Source organism: Antrostomus carolinensis, unplaced genomic scaffold (genome assembly GCF_000700745.2).
Source record: "Antrostomus carolinensis isolate BGI_N321 unplaced genomic scaffold, ASM70074v2 scaffold30089, whole genome shotgun sequence".
In the NCBI taxonomy this organism is placed as follows: domain Eukaryota; kingdom Metazoa; phylum Chordata; class Aves; order Caprimulgiformes; family Caprimulgidae; genus Antrostomus; species Antrostomus carolinensis.
The window spans coordinates 18,561-35,917 of NW_010337097.1; the positions used below are offsets into that span (position 1 = coordinate 18,561).

Below are 17,357 nucleotides of genomic sequence, written 5' to 3' on the forward strand. Positions count from 1 at the left end.
CTGTGGAACATCATCAGCACAGACATCTGAAATTTAATTCTGAAGAGCAGTACACAGATTATAAGTATTTTGGAACTTCATTTTATGATACATGCTTCTGTGTTTTGTTAATTAATCACAGAATGTTAAGGATTGGAAGGGACCTCAGAAGATCTCCTAGTCCAACCCCCCTGCCAGAGCAGGATCACCTACAGTAGGTCACACAGGACTGCTTCCAGGCTGGTTTTGAATGTCTCCAGAGAAGGAGACTCCACAACCTCTCTGTGGAGGCTCCACAACCTCTGTGTGACCTGCTCCAGTGTCCTGTCACTCTCACAGTGAAAAAGTTTTTCCTTATGTTTATGTGGAACCTCCTATGCTCCAGCTTGCACCCACTGCCCCTTGTCCTACCATTGGACATCACTGAGAAGAGCCTGGCTCCATCTTCCTGACATTCGCCCTTAACATATTTATAAACATTAATGAGGTCACCCCTCAGTCTCCTCTTCTCCAAGCTAAAGAGACCCAGCTCCCTCAGTCTTTCCTCAGAAGGGAGATGTTCCGCTCTCTTAATCATTAAGAAACACTAAAGCATTTTCTAAAGGGAAAACATAATTTTTAAAAGTCCATTCAACTTTTCCTTCTAAGTCTACTTAATGTATTCATCATGTAAAGTTACATATTTCACTCAGTTTCCCATTTAAACTTGAAAAATTCATAAAGCGGTTTCTTTGTTAATTTTTACTGTTAGGAAGCCAGCTGGGATTTTAATATATTTATTAGCCACCTCATAGATGATCATCTAATCTAATAGCCATTCATTAACTATTGCAAATAAGTGCATTTATTGATAACCATTACCTTTTACAATATTTGTGCTATGAAGTTTTCAAAATTTCTGAGCAAATTTGCCATGAGTGCCATCTAAATAATTTTTTTATAATTCATTTTCTGCTCAATTTACTTGACTGAAGGAAAAAAAAATTCACTGGACCTGGGTTACTAGTATTACATGGAGAGTTAAGACCTATAGGATATATTAATAACAGAATAATACAGCATTTGCAACAACTTTGATTGCTATTCTCATATTTCAGGTGGGCTGCAAGGCTATTTTGGTGTTTTTTCAGTATGGTGTTATGGCAAACTTTTACTGGCTCTTAGTTGAAGGACTTTACCTCCACATCCTCCTTGTGCTGATATTCTCCCCCAACAGACACTTCACAGTCTACCTGCTGATTGGATGGGGTAAGAACTTAAACATCTTCCAATAATATTATTTTCCTGTATGTATATATTAGTCAGGTTCAGTATTTCATACCATGGTAGTCATACTGTTTCTGTTGTATGACTCAGACTCACGTTCTTCAATTCAGCTCCAGCACGAGTTACAACCTCTGTACCATGGGAGAGAGCGGGCACAAAACTGCTGAGGCATAACTGCTGGGTTGCTCTTTGGCATTGCTCTGACCTGTGCCAGTCTGCACAATGCCCAGGGGTTTTTCAGGCTATAGGATGGTGCAAGTACTGCCACCACAAAACCTATGATTCACACTGTCCTAATTTGAGAGGAAAAAGACAGTTTAGCTGCACAACCCCAAGCTATGCTATTTGCCTTTTTGAAATGCCCAATAATATTGTCCATGTATTCCTTTCATTTCCAGAAAGTGCAATGATATTTATGTGGAGCACTTTAAAGCTTGCAGTAGTAGGTGGTCGTAAAACATTTAGGTATTGCTGGGAAATGGGAATAAACCAGGGAGTGGGAATCATTCCTTATGAAATGATTTACACTTTGTTTTTATATTGTAGTCCTTGGAAGTGTATTGGGATTGCATAACTTGTATCTGTCTCCCTGTAGGTCACTCTGACAGCTTGAAAGAAACCTAAGAAAGGCATGGTCTTTGTGTATTAGTCATTATGGCTGCATTTTTATAAGAAATAAACCCACTTCTCTGCAGTCTTTGTTTGTCATTGCTTACATCACATAACTCATCAGTAGGGCCTTTCCTTCCATTCCCTAAACTGTTTACTATATGCTGTATATTTGGGAAATAATTGGTTACTACCAATTTTTTTTGTGAACTTACATTTTTGTGATCATCCTCTAAACCTCTTTGGGATTTTCAGGAATTCCTACCATATTCATTATTACATGGACAGTGACACGGATCATTTTAGAGGATACTGGGTAAGTGTGTGGGAGAGAAAACTTAAAGCCTCCAAATGTGCAAGGACAGTCCCTGCCTTGGATATGGTGGCGTTTGCACAAAGTAGTTTGCTGTTCTGAAGGGTACGAGGACAGAACTGAAATTTCAGATATGTCAGTAAAGGAACAGATGTTTAGGAGCTCTTCATCGTGCTGTTTGTGCTTACTGTTCATTTGAAAAACTCTAAGGGCAGGAGGGGGCAGAGATAGGTCATGACTAATGTTACCTCTTGAGACCTACATTTAGAGCTATCTGCTTTGGAAGTCAAACTAATACTTAAAATACCAGTGGGGGTCCTTGGGTTCAGTGCTGCAATACAGTGCAGTAAGAGGCTGGGCATTCTAATTTGCTAACTAGCAACTCAAAAGACTCAAATCTAAGTAACTTTGGGTAGATCTCAATTGCATTCCCAGAAGTGAAGCAATGTGATGTAACTGAGATAAGAATTTTGTAGGAAATCAGACTTGCTGCTCCTGCTGGCTACAAGGAATAGGAAAGCATTCCTAGCTAGTGGGACAAAGAGTTTTCACACTCGTTTTTTTTAGCCTGAGTAATATTTTTCAATTGATTCCGTAATTAAACTGAAAAATCATGTCCTACATTATTTCTAAGTTTTCTTTGCAAGACCTCTAACAGGTGAACGGAAGGCTAATTCCTTTTTCCTTTGTCATTATGGTCACAGTTAGAGGAACTCTGAAAGGTATTACTGTTGCTTAAGATTAATCTTTCAGAGCACTTATTCTGAGAGTATTTGAACCAAAAGTGCTGAGCCCACTGAAAACTAAATTTTCAGGTTTTCAGACAAAGTTTTAGGTTCATTCTCACATTTTCCTAAACCAGTTCCAGCAACCTAAATATCCCACAAGGAATTATGGCATTTCAATTGTATCCGTCAGTTGCTTTAGATCTTCCTGTTACCCAGGGGCTGGTGCTAAGTGCTTTTGGGAAAAGTGTCCTTACACAAAGTGAAACTAAGCTTGGTTTCCCTAAAGGCCAACATCCTCCATGATGTCTAATGGTACAGTCTAGTGTGCCTGATGTTTTAGCTGATTTGAATATGCATATTAAAACCAGGGAAATAAAATTAGAAGTAGAAAAAGATTGAATGCCAAATTCTAGGCTAGAACAGGCATTATTTTAGTGTGCTTTGACTTGTATATAAGAAATACTTCTCCTCATAGGTCTTGCTTGCCAGATGATATTAATGTCAACATCATTTTCCATCTGTTTTTTTTATAGTTGCTGGGATACAAATGAGCATGGTGGTCCCTGGTGGGTTATACGAATACCAATTTTAATTTCTATTATAGTAAGTAAACATTGAAGCATGAATTATAGATCAGTTCAGCATTGTGCAGTGCATGTAGCCATTATTCTTTACTGCTAGTTACGGATAGGCAAGAATTCTGTTTTAATGAAAAGAAATTGCACTGTAGGAGAAAAGTTAAACAGATGCCAAAGCCATTAAAATTTGTTGCCTTCAAAATTTATCTGCCTCTTATTAAATGAGCAGTTGTTTTTATTTGTATGTTGTTCTTTCTTTAACATCTCTCCTGTTTATGAGCCTGGGGGAAACTAAAATCTAATTATACTTTTCAATGAATTGCAGATTTGATTTTGCGTGTAAATAGATCAACCTGCAATTGAGACTCTGATATTATTGCAGCCATAAAAAACGATGGCTGTGTATATCTTTCTTTAATTGGTAGCCTATTGAAATATATATTGAACGTGAAGTATTTGCAAAAGAATACCATTTGAGAATGTTTCATGGGGATTTTCCTGTGTGGAACTCATTAGAATTATGGGAATAGCATTATAAAATTCCTGATCACTGTGGTGATTATGTAATTAACTTTGGGCATAATATACTATGGGTACATGTCCATTTCTGAAACCAGTCACAGTACAAATTAATTCATTTCAGATACATTTGCTTTATTTTTAATATTTTAGTTAGAAAAGTTAGAGCATTATTAGATTACACAAGATTTCAAGAGTCCACATTACACTTGGCCTTGCCTTTCAATCTGTGCCTCCTGAAAATAATTTTGAGAGAACTTCCTGTCACCTTCATCAGAGTGAGTTATACGGTGTTTAAAGAGAAAGGAGGGTAGGCCTATGTGTGGAATGACATAAGGTAAGGAATCACAGAAAAGATGTTTTATGATATGAAGAAATGGGCATGGAACAGAACTACAGCATGATGAGAATCCATGTACCTCAAAGGAGCTGGAGAATGGGGGACGGTCCAGAGTGGAGAAAATATGGTGAAAGATAAAAGCAAAACAAACCACCTGGTGTTTACAGAAAGATTAAAGTATATTCTCTGGATGTTCAATTTAAACTGTCTGGTAGACAGCTGAGACTTCATGTGCCAGAAAGCAGTGCTTTTCCAAAGAAGGCCTAGACCTGGAAACAAAAGTCATCCAAGTGCTCATTGCCAGACTTGGATTGCAGCTGGATCTTAGCAAACACTGGGAAATGAGTTGAGAGTTGAGAAAATGGATTACTAGTAAGTCAGCAAAAGTCCAGTAGATCATAAAATGTGGACCAGAATCACTGTTGGAGGCAAAGGAACAGTCGTCCTTTTTTTTTTTTTAAAATGGTTCTGTTACTGAATTGATACAAAGGGATTATAAGACATAGGGAAACATTTTGCAAATTACCTTTTTTGGCTTGCCAAGTGCACATATTTAAGATCTGCTGTCTCCTTCCAGATATGTTTCCTCTCCTAAACAGCATGTTTTAGGGATGAGAGCAACTAAAGATGGCCAAGCGATTCTGCAGTGTGTACTGTGTGAAGCCACTTCCTTCTCCAATTAGATGATTCTTCAGCTGTTTGATCAACTACATTTTGCATTTGGGAAGTTAAGCTGTGAAAGGGAGTTATAAAAGCAGTGATACTCACCCTTTCCTGCTGGATAAGTAGCATATCTTGTTGGAGCATTGGACTACAATTCATTGTGCATTCACTGTGGCAGCTAGGATGCTATGCAAACTTACTGCTGTGCAAAGTAGTGCATGGATTCATAGAGCAAGAGGAGCTAATGAAATGTCATGTAAAATTGGTCATTGATGAGTGAAAAATGCTACATTCATGAGAACACAATTTTCAATATACATACACCGTGGTAAGTCTCACCATTTCCTGTTACCTTCTAGAAAAAAATTCAAGTTGAAGATTCAAATCTTTGATTAATGAGGTCAGTGCTGCCTGCCATTCAACAATGAAAACAGATCATTGCAAGTTCTTTGGATAGGTGTTGTGAAAGAGTCATGATGTTTCTCAGTACAAGTATGATATATTTACATCATACTCATGCGGTGCCTTCAATCTGCTTAAGAATGTAAGAAAACTGGAAGACTTACAGAGAATGGTGACAAGGATGACCAGCAATAACAAATGGCTTCAGTAGTAGGAAGGACATCTGTGTAAGTAGTCAGTGGGGTGAGCACAGGAAAACTCTGAAAGAACCTGAATTTCAGGAAAAAGGAGAGTGGAACGCCTAAGCTGAGAACTCTCATCAACTGTCTTATGTAGTGGCAAGAAAGGAAGCCCAGAGTATGGCTGGTATTGAAAAATCTTTAAGAGGAGGAAGAAGAGTGAAGAAAAGAAGAGTAGAATAGAGCCTGATTGTGAAGATGATGCCATGAATATACTTTTGAAAGAAGGAGGAAATCAAACAAAGGTTTTAAGAAATAATGGTTTAACCGCATTAGATTTAACAGGAAGACTGCTCAGTCTTCATGCCATATTCATTCTCTTCCATTGATTTCTGTGTTAACTCCAAACATTTTCGCTGCTTAGAAGATTATACTTTCTATAAGTTTATTTACCAACAGTAAATAGTATTGTGAGAGAAGTCACTTGTCAAAGTGGGAATGGCTTCAGTTAATTTAGTGTCCAAAGTCTTCACTGGCATCTACTCCTGACAATTTTGGCTTGAGAGAAGTTATTTGACAGGCTTACATACTTCATGCTGTACACATTTCAGAGTTGTTTAATTGGAGGTGCTTATTGCTTATTCCAAACTGTTCATTTGGTGTACCACTTATGTTCTCTGTTGGGCAAATTCTGCCTCAGATGCCTTCTCCATAGTTCCACTTGCATAAACTACTCTCATGTGAGGAGTGGTGTTCAGGTGGAAACAGTTCCTCTGTCACATCAAAGTAACTGAGAATTGCTTATCTAGGTATCTCAAATTACAGGTAGTATAAGGTGCTAAATAGCAAAAAAGGAACAACATGAAGACAGTTTAAATGATGCATGCTGAGGCAATGTGTTTAGACTTAAAAACTTACATTAAGAAGTCAGCCAGTAGAAAAGGATATCAACAGCATTTAGCTGTTACTCCAGTGAAGAGGCATCATTTGTCATCGCTTTCTTGCAGTTCCTCTGCATTCACATTATTTTCCCATTTTACTGTTCTTAGATATTAATTAAATTATATACGTATTCTATTCTATTTAAAGACATGCTCAAATGCTTTTATGGCACTGAAAAGCTACAATACTAAAAATAAAATTCCAGGGTACTGCTTGTTTCATATTTTATTGAAACATACTATTCTAAATCGGATATATACTTTAAAGAATTATAGCAAATGATCAATTCAATAATAACCTTACAGAAATTCATTTGCTCAATGGCAGTTGCCATCCTTAGATGATCCTCACAGACAGAAGGAGATGTGTTTGAAAACAGACTTAAAAGTAATAGATGAGTATCAATCAAGAGCGTGAGTCACCCGAGTGTAGTTTTGCAGATGATTTGGTGCCTCAGAAACCAAATGGATGACTGTTTATTCTGTTATAGTAGAATCTAGGGATGCCTGTGAAGAACATTAAGTTATTCTGCCAGTCCCTTTGCAAATACAGAACAAAGATTTTTTCCTTCTCATATTTTGTGGCTAACAAATACACAATGACATGGATGTTCTTTCATTGTCCAGTAACACTGGCTCTGGTGCATATGACAGACTAAATGTATATCCCTTGGTCTGTATACTCTGCTGTGGTAAGTCAGTGGATGCAATCAGAAAGAATACTGACCGGCTTCTGCTTGTTACTTTTACAGAAGACTTGCATCAAGGAAAACTTCAAATTTGTCATCTGCTTGAAAAATGTATATTTACTTCAGTAAAGGCCTATATTTTATAAAACTTATTTTTTATTCTTCTTTATTAAAAAATATGGGATTTAATTTTCCTTATTTTTTATTTAATCCCTGTCAGTTCCTGTCACTTCCCTTCATCTGTCATTTCAAACAAAATATTAAACACAGAGAGAGGCATGTGGTTGTTATGATCATAGTTTATTTAGTAACATCACAAATTGTACTGGGTGTTTCAGAGAAGACACAGTTCATTGAACGTGAAAAGCTTACAGCCAAATTGTTAATACTGGAAAAAGAGGAGTTCCAGCTATACATCAAGGCAGAGAGAGACGGAAGGTTTATAGCAGTGAGGCAGGCACTGTCTGGTTGGGTACCCAACCTCCTGATTTTGGGCTTTAGGCTGAGGTTAGTTAGAAATAATAAAATGCTCATTTTCACAGTGGTAGAAATTTCTCTCTAGATCAATTTCTTCTAAAATGTGTGCATTTGATGCAACTGTTCACGTAGCTGTGGCTTTTAGCTCACACTGTTGCTATGAAGGTGTGGATTCAGTGTTCCCTTACTTTAGTACAGACATGCCATATTTAATGTGCCATTTTCTAGACTGCACCAAACAATCCAGCACCAGAACAGCGGGTGAACACAAGATGCCAAAAGCCAAGCATGAAGAGATAATGGGTGTGAGATTTAGAATCTACTGAGTTTTATACTTCAATTTAGTAGATTTATCAGGGTCTGATCATAGTTTTTTAATGCAAGTGCTTCCATTCCCTCTCTATGAAGTAAGATAATACTGCTGTTCTGACTTGGAGGGCTGTTACAAGCATAAAATGTTAGACTGCAAGTATTCAGTTGCTTTAGTGATAATGTCTGTATCAATATCCAAGAGAGATACTTGTGAAAGGCTCTTTCCATGCTTGATGAGAGTGGACAGATCACCTGTGCAGCAATCTTCCCTTAATTCAGACAAAAAATATTAAAAGTCAAGGCAAGAGGTAAGAGAGGATCAAAACTGTGTATGGGACTCACATTTTCCTTTGGGCTTCCAGTCATGAATCCACATCACAATTTAGGATGATGCATGATTGCACCAAATCATATCCAGTGTCCCATTCTGCTAGGAAATCTGTTGTCAGCTGAGATTTTGGAAGGAGGCCGTTGATGACAACTGGAGCTTTCAAAGGCTTTTGCCAGCAAGACTAGAACTGGTGGCCATGCAGAGGTGTGCTGGATGTGCCAGTGTGAGGCAGAAAACAGACAATAGGTTTTACAGTGCAGAACTTGATGTGTTCTGGCAGGGGGTACACAACACCCACTGCTGAGTTGATTTGTCTAACTTGATAAACATTTATTTGTGCTGCGTATTGAGTGGAGAAGTCAGAAATCACTATTATATTTGTTTTATTTGCAGGTGAATTTTATACTTTTCATTAGCATTATAAGAATCTTACTGCAGAAGTTAAGATCTCCAGATGTTGGAGGAAATGACCAGTCACAGTACAAGTGAGTCATATTTTTAGATACTATGTACAGAACCAAAATCTCTGTAAGATTTCCTCTTCTGAAACCTGCTACCAACAATTGCTGTGATACTATAATTACATTTAATTCAGAAGTACTTCTAGATGTGATATAATAAAGATCTTAACACTATGATGAAATAAAGATTAACATATTTTTTTGTCAAACACCAAATTCAATAAAAAATAGACAGTTTCAAAAAGACCAACAAGCCATTTTGAATTTGGAGTTTAATCCATGAATGAATATGCTGATACAAAAAATATGGTAATTATTCTTTTAATATATAAATATTTCATTTTGACATTACAAAAAAATTCAAGATCAAAACACTTTGCTTCATCCTCCTTAAAAACATTTTTTTAATTTATCATTTCTGAAATACTTTTTGTTGTAATATTTACATATATTTTAAGAGCTGGAAATAAATTGTGGTGTTCCCAAAAAGTAAAAAATGAAATATAACATTTTATGTTGATTTAAAAGAGCATCTTTATTTTTCTAGATTAAAACAAGTGTTTCTGATTTAGATCAACTTCCTTTCTCTTTAGGCTTTCTTTTTTTTGTGTTTTGGTTTGAACATCAAATCCTAACATCCATTGTTTCCACAGCTTTAGAATCAAGGAATGTTGGGGGGCAGTGGAAATACATTGCTAAAATTTGATTTGTTTTTTATTATATTTCCATCAGTTGTTGTTATAATAGCTGCTGGATACTGTAATCCAGAATCAATAGTCTATTGTAGTAGGTCTTGTTTTAAAGCCCAGATATAGAACCTGAGTTTGACACTTCAGGATGTTAGTATGTTCCTCCAGTGACAAAACCGAACATGAACACTGAAAATTTGAAGGCCATACAAGTGGCCTTTGAAAATGTGCTCTGAATAACAACTTTTCTTCATTTTACAAATACTGAATTCCTGTCCTAAAAGGAGATAAAACATAGTGTGCTAAAATAAAGCATATCTTTAAAGCCAAGAGAACTACGACCTTATGTGTTTTGTAAACAATGTGACACATTTGATGCAAAAAGTTAAGAATTCTGATGCACCACAGAAAAGACATTACTAGATTGACATAAGGCCTGGCTTCATAGAGCTACAAGGGTACATTTTTCTGTTTGCTGCTTGAATTAACTAAATGTGGGAGAGGCAAATCAACCTAAATGAAATTATGCAGTTGCCACATTTTTGGTCAGCACAGTGAATGGCCTATGGGCAGGAAATTCCTTCAAGTTTACTTCTTGTAACAGGAACTATTCTATAATTCCATGTGGTATTTATGTATTTTATGAAAATGAGGCATTCCCTTCCTATCAGTCCCATAATTTTCCATGTTTACTTCATAGTATAAAATGTTCATTAAGAGCAACCTTGTCCTTCATTATTCAGCCCTGTGAATTCTTTGCTTTTAGCATTTGATTGCTTGATTAAGTTTGGATTGGATGGTCTTTAACCAATACCCATGGGAACAGTAGATTAATGTCTTCAAGAAATACTGCATCTACAGAGCAAATTAAAGGTCTGGCAGACTGGTTTTTCAAAATGCAAATACATTTTCTAAAATACAGAGAAGATTAAGACTGTTTTTTCTGTCCTTTTCCTTCACTAAAATGCAAGTGCAATTTAGGGAAAGTAACATCGGCTAGACAAAATTTATTAAAACAAGAATGGAGTGAAAGTGAAATATGAGTCTAAAATGAATACAACATAAGCAAGTCACCTTTTTTTTCCTCTTCCTCTGTCCCACTTGCTTGTACCTGGTTCCATTCTTTTTGTTGCTCATTTTACTTTTGCAGTGGGTGAGGTTAAGTTCAAATAAAATCAGTTTTATGTTTCATTTGGGAAATCAGGAAATTTGCTGCCATTGTCATCTCCTCCAGTTGTAAATTAATTTTTTCTGCCAAGGAAATCCTCTTTGTCCCACTTACTGGTATCGCCTTTAGATGTGAGAGTTTTACTATTCTTGAGAATTCTTGTTGTCAGAAATTATTATTTCTACATAAACAGATGCAGCCTCCAGGACTTTGTGAACAAAGGAAGACTGTAAAGACTGTCACAGAAAAAATAAAACTCCTTGAAATACCTTGACTTTTCTGTTAAAATAAGTGAAATCACAACAGCACTCTGTTATTGTTGAATTAAGTAATATTCATCAAGACAGTGATGAATTATGGAACTCAACATTATAACTGTTGTGAGGCCCCACCTGGAGTACTGCATCCAGTTCTGGAGCCCCCAACAGAAGAAAGACATGGACCTGTTAGAATGAGTGCAGAGGAGACCACAAGGATGATCCAAGGGCTGGAGCACCTCTCCTATGAGGAGAGGCTGAGAGAGTTGGGGCTGTTCAGCCTGGAGAAGAGAAAGCTCCAGGGAGACCTTATGGTGGCCTTCCAGTACCTGAAGGGGCTACAAGAAAGCTGGGGAGGGACTTTTTACAAAGGCAGGTAGTGATAGAACAAGGGGAAATGGTTTTAAACTGGAAGAGAGTAGGTTTAGATTACATATTGGGAAGAAATTCTTTACACTGGAACAGATTGCCCAAGGAAGTTGTGGATGCCCCCTCCCTGGAGGTGTTCCAGGCCAGGTTAGATGAAGCTTTGAGCAACCTGATCTAGTGGAAGGTGTCCCTGCTGATGGCAGGGGGGTTGGAACTAGATGATCTTTAAGGTCCCTTCCAACCCAAACCATTCTATGATTCTAACTTCTTGAATTTTAATCTGATACCAGACATCTGTAATCATGTACGACTGTCCCTGTATAATATAGAGAACTAATGTTAGTCAAGTGAAATAAGTGGCAGATAAGTGGTAATTAGCAATTCATCATTTCAGTGGTTTCACAAGCAGTTTGTCAGAGCTGCTGTGCTTGGTAATTTAAAATTCTCTTTCCTTAACTTTAGTAACATCTTGTGCTAAAATGTATTAGGTAATTGGTGACATTCAAAATTAATTAATGGTACATGCTTAATACTGTCAGTGTTGTTATGAGATTTTAGTATTTGGGGGTAAATCTGAAATTGCTCGTGAAAATCTCACAGTTGAGATTATTCTGGATTACATTTCCTAGGTATTGTTTGCATACTGTGTATGTCCAATGTACAGACTAACATTACAAGTTGCACATTTAATTGCAAGAGAGAGATTTTACCTTCCATACGAGAGGTTCTGTCTGTATGACTTTGCAGGAAGGCATTATTTGTTTCCACTCTGAACCCTTTATGCCAGGTAAAAGATATGTTGAGAAATCTGATGGCAGCTGGTGACACTTTGTTGAATGTGGTCCTGTGGGACAATGCAGTAAAATCCCACTCCCAAAAACTGTGCTGTGAAACCAGGCTGGGAACTGGATGTGTGTCAGAGCCAAAGCAGAGAGCTGGTCCTACAACCCTGCTGGTGTCCAGAGGGCAACTGAAAGAGGGTCTTTTGGTTTACCAGCCTTTTACCAGCTTTTGGAAGAGTGCAAGGTCAGCAAGATCAAGTATAACATGGAATTGCACACGGTAATTTATGAGGTTACTGTGTGGCTGATCTCATAGCAGGCCTGAAAGGAAAACGATTTGCAATAAATGACTCTTACTAAGACTGTCTATAAATCTGAAGTCATAGGAGGTTTATGTAAATAACATTGCATCAGATTCTTACCATAGTAAAACAAGAGCTTATCATTAAATTCCAGCTTTTTCTCTTTTATTTACCCAGGAGACTTGCAAAATCCACATTGTTGCTTATTCCGTTATTTGGAGTTCACTACACAGTGTTTGCTCTATTTCCTGACCGCAGTTCCAATAATTATAAAATAATCTTTGAGTTGTGTTTGGGATCTTTTCAGGTAAATTTTAAAATTTTTATTCAAAAGAAGTTTTATTGACCTAGGTTGCTGCTGACTAACTAAGGAATATTGTCTCTTTCCAGGGGTTGATTGTTGCAGTCCTGTATTGTTTTTTGAACAGTGAAGTAAGTCGCACCTTTACTACTGAGGATGTTAAATATTGTTTTCAGTAAATGAATAAGTGCCCTTATTATTCCACTCTAATACATAAAGCTGTTTTAGAAGATGTTTGCATTCCTATTTATAGAATACATATGTGGCAGTTTCTATGCAATGGGAGAAATCTGTATGTGGGTTAAGAGTTAAGAGGTGTTTGGAATCTGATTCCTTGTATTCTGTTATTTAACATGATCTAATTCTCTGTCTGTTACAAGCAATGTGGATTGTGCAAATGAGGTGCAACAAGTCTAGAAATTTATCCAAAACTTGAAATACCCTTTAATAAGTGTTTAGGGGTAATCTTCTGACACAATCTAACCCCCAGAACAGCAGCAGACTTTCAGAAGTGCACAGCACATAGCAGCTTTCCTGATTTCAACTGAGGAAGATGGAAGGAAATCATCCTGATACCAGCTGCTTTTTAAGGTAGAACATACATTAAGCAGCATGCAGTGTCTGACAGGAGGAATCTGTCAGAAGAAGACACCTGCTTGCACAGGGAATTGATGTTCAGATCTCCTGAGTGCTTTTCTGGTCTTTGATATTCGTGAGATACCTGATTTTGGGCTAATAATTTGATTCTATGCTTTAAGTACATGTGATTAATAGCCAGATACCAAAAGCTAATCTTGCAGCACAAGGGATAAAAAACTGATTTTGAAAGTGGCCTTTGAGCATCTCCTCATAGACGGTGTAGACACAGTCTTTGCCTCAGTTTTGTAATCTTTTTCAAAACTGATTTGATACTCTAGAGGAACAGGATGCCATCCAGAGGGACCTTGACAGGCTTGAGGAGTGGACTCATGTGAACCTCATGAATTTCAACAAGGCCAAGTGCATGGTCCTGAACCTGGGTCTGGGCAGTCTCCAGTATAAGTACAAACAGGGATGAATGGATTGAGAGCAGTCCAGCAGAGAAGGACTTGGGGATAGTGGAGGATGAAAAATTGGACATGAGCTGGCAATGTGTGCTTGCAGCTGAGAAAGCGAATTGTATTCTGCCTCAAAAGAAGCGTGGCCAGTAGGTTGAGAGAGGTGTTTGTCTTCAGTACAAGGATGACATGGACCTGTTAGAGTGAGTCCAAAGGAGGGCCACAAAAATTACCAGAAGGCTGGATCACCTCTCCTGTGAAGAGAGGCTGAGAGAGGTGGGGTTGTTCAGTCTGGAGCAGAGAAGGCTGTGAGGAGACCTTATGGCAGCCTTTCAGGGTAAAAAGGGGGAATTATAAGGAAGATTAAGAAAGACTTTTTTAGGAGGGCCTGTAGTGACAGGACAAGGGGTAATGGTTTTAAAATCAAAGAGAGTAGATTTAGATGGCACCTAAGAAAGAAATTTTTTTCTATGAGGGTGATGGAGACACTGAAGCAGGTTGCTCAGTGAAGTTGTGGATGCCTCGTCACTGGAAGTGTTCCAGATCAGGTTGGATGGGGCTTTCAGCAACCTGGCCTGGTGGAAGGTGTCCCTGTCCATGGCAGGGGGGTCCAGGTGGTCTGTAAAAGTCCCTATTCTATTCCGAGAGGTCACCACTTGACAGCCAGTAAACATGGAAAAGTTCCTCATGCAAAAGAACATTTTCAGCTCATGTGCATTTTCTTTATAACACAGGTGCAAGGGGAGCTGAAAAGAAAATGGCGGAGTTTGTGCTGGAAGCAGACAGCAGGCAGAGATTACAGATTCCACAGCTCTTCAATCTCTCGAAATGGATCAGAAAGTGTTTCTCAGCTCCACCGGAATTCAAGGGCTCAGTCGTTTATGCAGACAGAGACCACCATGATATAAAACAGATAGGTTCCTCAAAACATGAAAGACTGTGGAGTGTATCATTCATTACGCAGTTTGATGTGACATTTTGTAAAACGTACAGTTTAGAGCTTTGCTTTTCTACATGTTTGTATTTGGGAAATTGGTTTGTGCAGCCAACCAGGTAATAACAGAGACACCTGCCCCATGGATGCTTTCTGTTTTTTTCTAAGTAGTATTCATATTAATTCTGATGTTCTCTTGCCGTTTACTAGCTGTAACTATTCAAAAACTCATATACACTAATGATCCCTGTACCGTCCAACATGTCTGCAAGACAGATATATGGTATCCTGTTCAATGCCGACTGCTTTGGTACATGTTGAAAAGGTTAAGATGGGGAGCAAGAAAATTTCTTACACTTTGTTTTTACTTAAGGAAACATTTATTTCCATAAGGATTAGGAAATTCTTTCCTAATTATGGAAAACAAAATAAAAATAAAGAAGTCTATAATTAACCGCACTGGGAGTTTAGTGTGCTAATCCAGGAAATCATTAATATTATTTATACAGAGGGAGGAAAGGTAATACTTCACAGCTACTTGTATAAATTTCACAAGTTACTTTCTACAGAATTTGATTCCAATCCTGTTTTTCCTTTCAAAAGTGCCTGGTTTTATGTTTAAGTGCAGAAAGTAGGGCTACCTTTGCAGTCCATACAGAAAAGGCTACTGTAATAGTTTTGATTAAACCATCAGCATTTTTCAGTAGTGCTATTGCAATAACCAGTTGTTCTCTTCTCTTTAAAATCAGAGATTTGTGTTGATCTTTTATTAAACAATTTTCGGAAGAGGTGCTTTATTGCTAGAGCAGTCTGGCATAAGATAAACAGCCTGGGATAGGATATAACCTGTTGAAAATACCATTTTTATGTAATATTTTAATTGAGATATGTCTCTAGAACTACATACTTGGCAGCTAAAACAAGGACTATTGCAATAAAGTTACAACTCCCGTTTAAGGAATAATGTGAATTCTTTTAGCTTAATTCTATTCTGTATCTGTCTGAGCTGATGTAAAATTTAGTCCTGACCATGACTCTAGCCAAAAAAATTAGACAGAATCCCTAAAAATTACCATAAAAGGCATAAATAGAAGGAATTCTCAACAACGCCAAGCCTCTTATGTAGCCACTTTGGAAAAAAAAAAAAAAAAAACAACAAAAACATAGAACTGACAGATTCTTATAAATACTCACAGAACGTTTGCACTCTTTAAAAGAAATAAACCCAGTGATTTTTACTTCCCATGTCACAGTTAACCATGTCCACTCTAAATAGCAAGTGGCAATAATAGATATTTGCATGAGTACCTCTTATCCATAAAGCAACTCCCCTGATACTTCAGTTAACAGATTGCATGGAGCTAGCAGAATCCAAAGTCCCTAATATTGCCAGGGAAAGGGAAGAACAGAAGCAAGGACATGTCTTGGCAGGGGTACGTGTACACTCATGAAAATATTACCAGTACTGGGAATACTGTTGGCAGCCCTCAAAGTGACCATACACCTCCTGGTCTGATGTAATTAGCTATTTATCAATCAAACACTATTTATTTTAATGGAGTTACCCTGGAGTGATACAAAGTTATGTCAGACCAAAGATGGAAAAGGCCCCATGGTTCACATGAGTACTGCAGAACAGGTAACTCTGTGAATGTTACATGACACCAACCTTCACTCAATAGGTATAATTTGAGTTAAACAATCACTTGATAAATTGTTGCTTTGGGAAATTTTACTTTAAAGAAGCTGTTGATCACTTCCAGTTATTCAGGGTGTTTTCTGCTTTCAGTGGTGAAGTAACTATGAGAATCTGGATTGAAGTAGGCTGCCCAATGACAGTGGGGTCTTAAGATACATCCCTACACCTGTATTTAAACTATATATATTCCCAAAGGCTTTAGACTCCTAAACCAATGCTAAACTTATAGTAATTCTACTGGATCTCTGAACAGCTGCTTTGAGGAAGCTCCTATAGCTAAACTAAGTACGTCTGTCCACTTTAGGCTTCTTTGTCTGAAGTGGCGTTGGCACTGCTCAGCTCCCTGAGATGTGACATGCAGGATGTTCTTTTTCCCCCAAATGTTTAGAATAAGAAGGGCACACTTGAAAGCATTCCAACGTGTTCATCTTTATGTTCAAAGGAGGTTCTTTGAGTGAGTTGGCACCCAGACAGAATGATGGTATAGAAATAGAGATTTCAAATGATCAGTTCCATCAGTCTTTTCTGCATGTTGCATCACTAATTATATGTATTTATAATTCATTGTAGCCTAGAGAAAACTATCTTTGTTCTAATTAGGTGAGCATGGAGAAAATCTGCATTTTAATGATTTCTGGATTATAACACAGAAGAGTCTAATAAGAAAAGACATTTTAAGTTGCAACAAAACAGCATAGTTTCCTTTACAGAATGCAGGTGCATTTGAATTGATTCTGCTTTTCATGTAGGGAGTAATGTCATATCAGACAATGGTGTTGCACCAGTGGGAGAACATAGATGGTACCAATAAGTTTGTAAAGGGCTATGTGGGTATGCAAAGAATGGCAGAGTAGGGAGAGAGGTGCTGCATACATTTTTCTTTCAAACCAGTGAAAAGCGCAGTACTTTGTAGAACCTCATCTCTCTATTAAAAATCATAGAATGTAAATACAGAAAATATGTTTTCTGTGAAACAGTTTAAATTCATAATGTTTTGTGCAAGCACTTTCATGTCAGTAAAGGCCCCAAGGG

The 17,357-nt window shown here is 37.6% G+C and overlaps 1 protein-coding gene across 1 annotated transcript in view; it reads left to right on the forward strand.

The window, feature by feature from the left end:
* The window catches only part of LOC104530493 (vasoactive intestinal polypeptide receptor 2), a gene marked incomplete at its 5' end in the record, with an annotated part of 25,421 nt that extends 10,283 nt beyond the window's left edge, over positions 1 to 15,138 (forward strand). The window contains 7 exons of the mRNA XM_010175086.1: positions 1,077 to 1,227; positions 2,110 to 2,170; positions 3,429 to 3,498; positions 8,720 to 8,811; positions 12,532 to 12,661; positions 12,745 to 12,786; positions 14,427 to 15,138. Coding sequence (XP_010173388.1) covers positions 1,077 to 1,227; positions 2,110 to 2,170; positions 3,429 to 3,498; positions 8,720 to 8,811; positions 12,532 to 12,661; positions 12,745 to 12,786; positions 14,427 to 14,600 — 720 coding nt within the window. The remainder of the gene's footprint in view (positions 1 to 1,076; positions 1,228 to 2,109; positions 2,171 to 3,428; positions 3,499 to 8,719; positions 8,812 to 12,531; positions 12,662 to 12,744; positions 12,787 to 14,426) is intronic.
* Between the last annotated feature and the right edge of the window lie 2,219 nt (positions 15,139 to 17,357).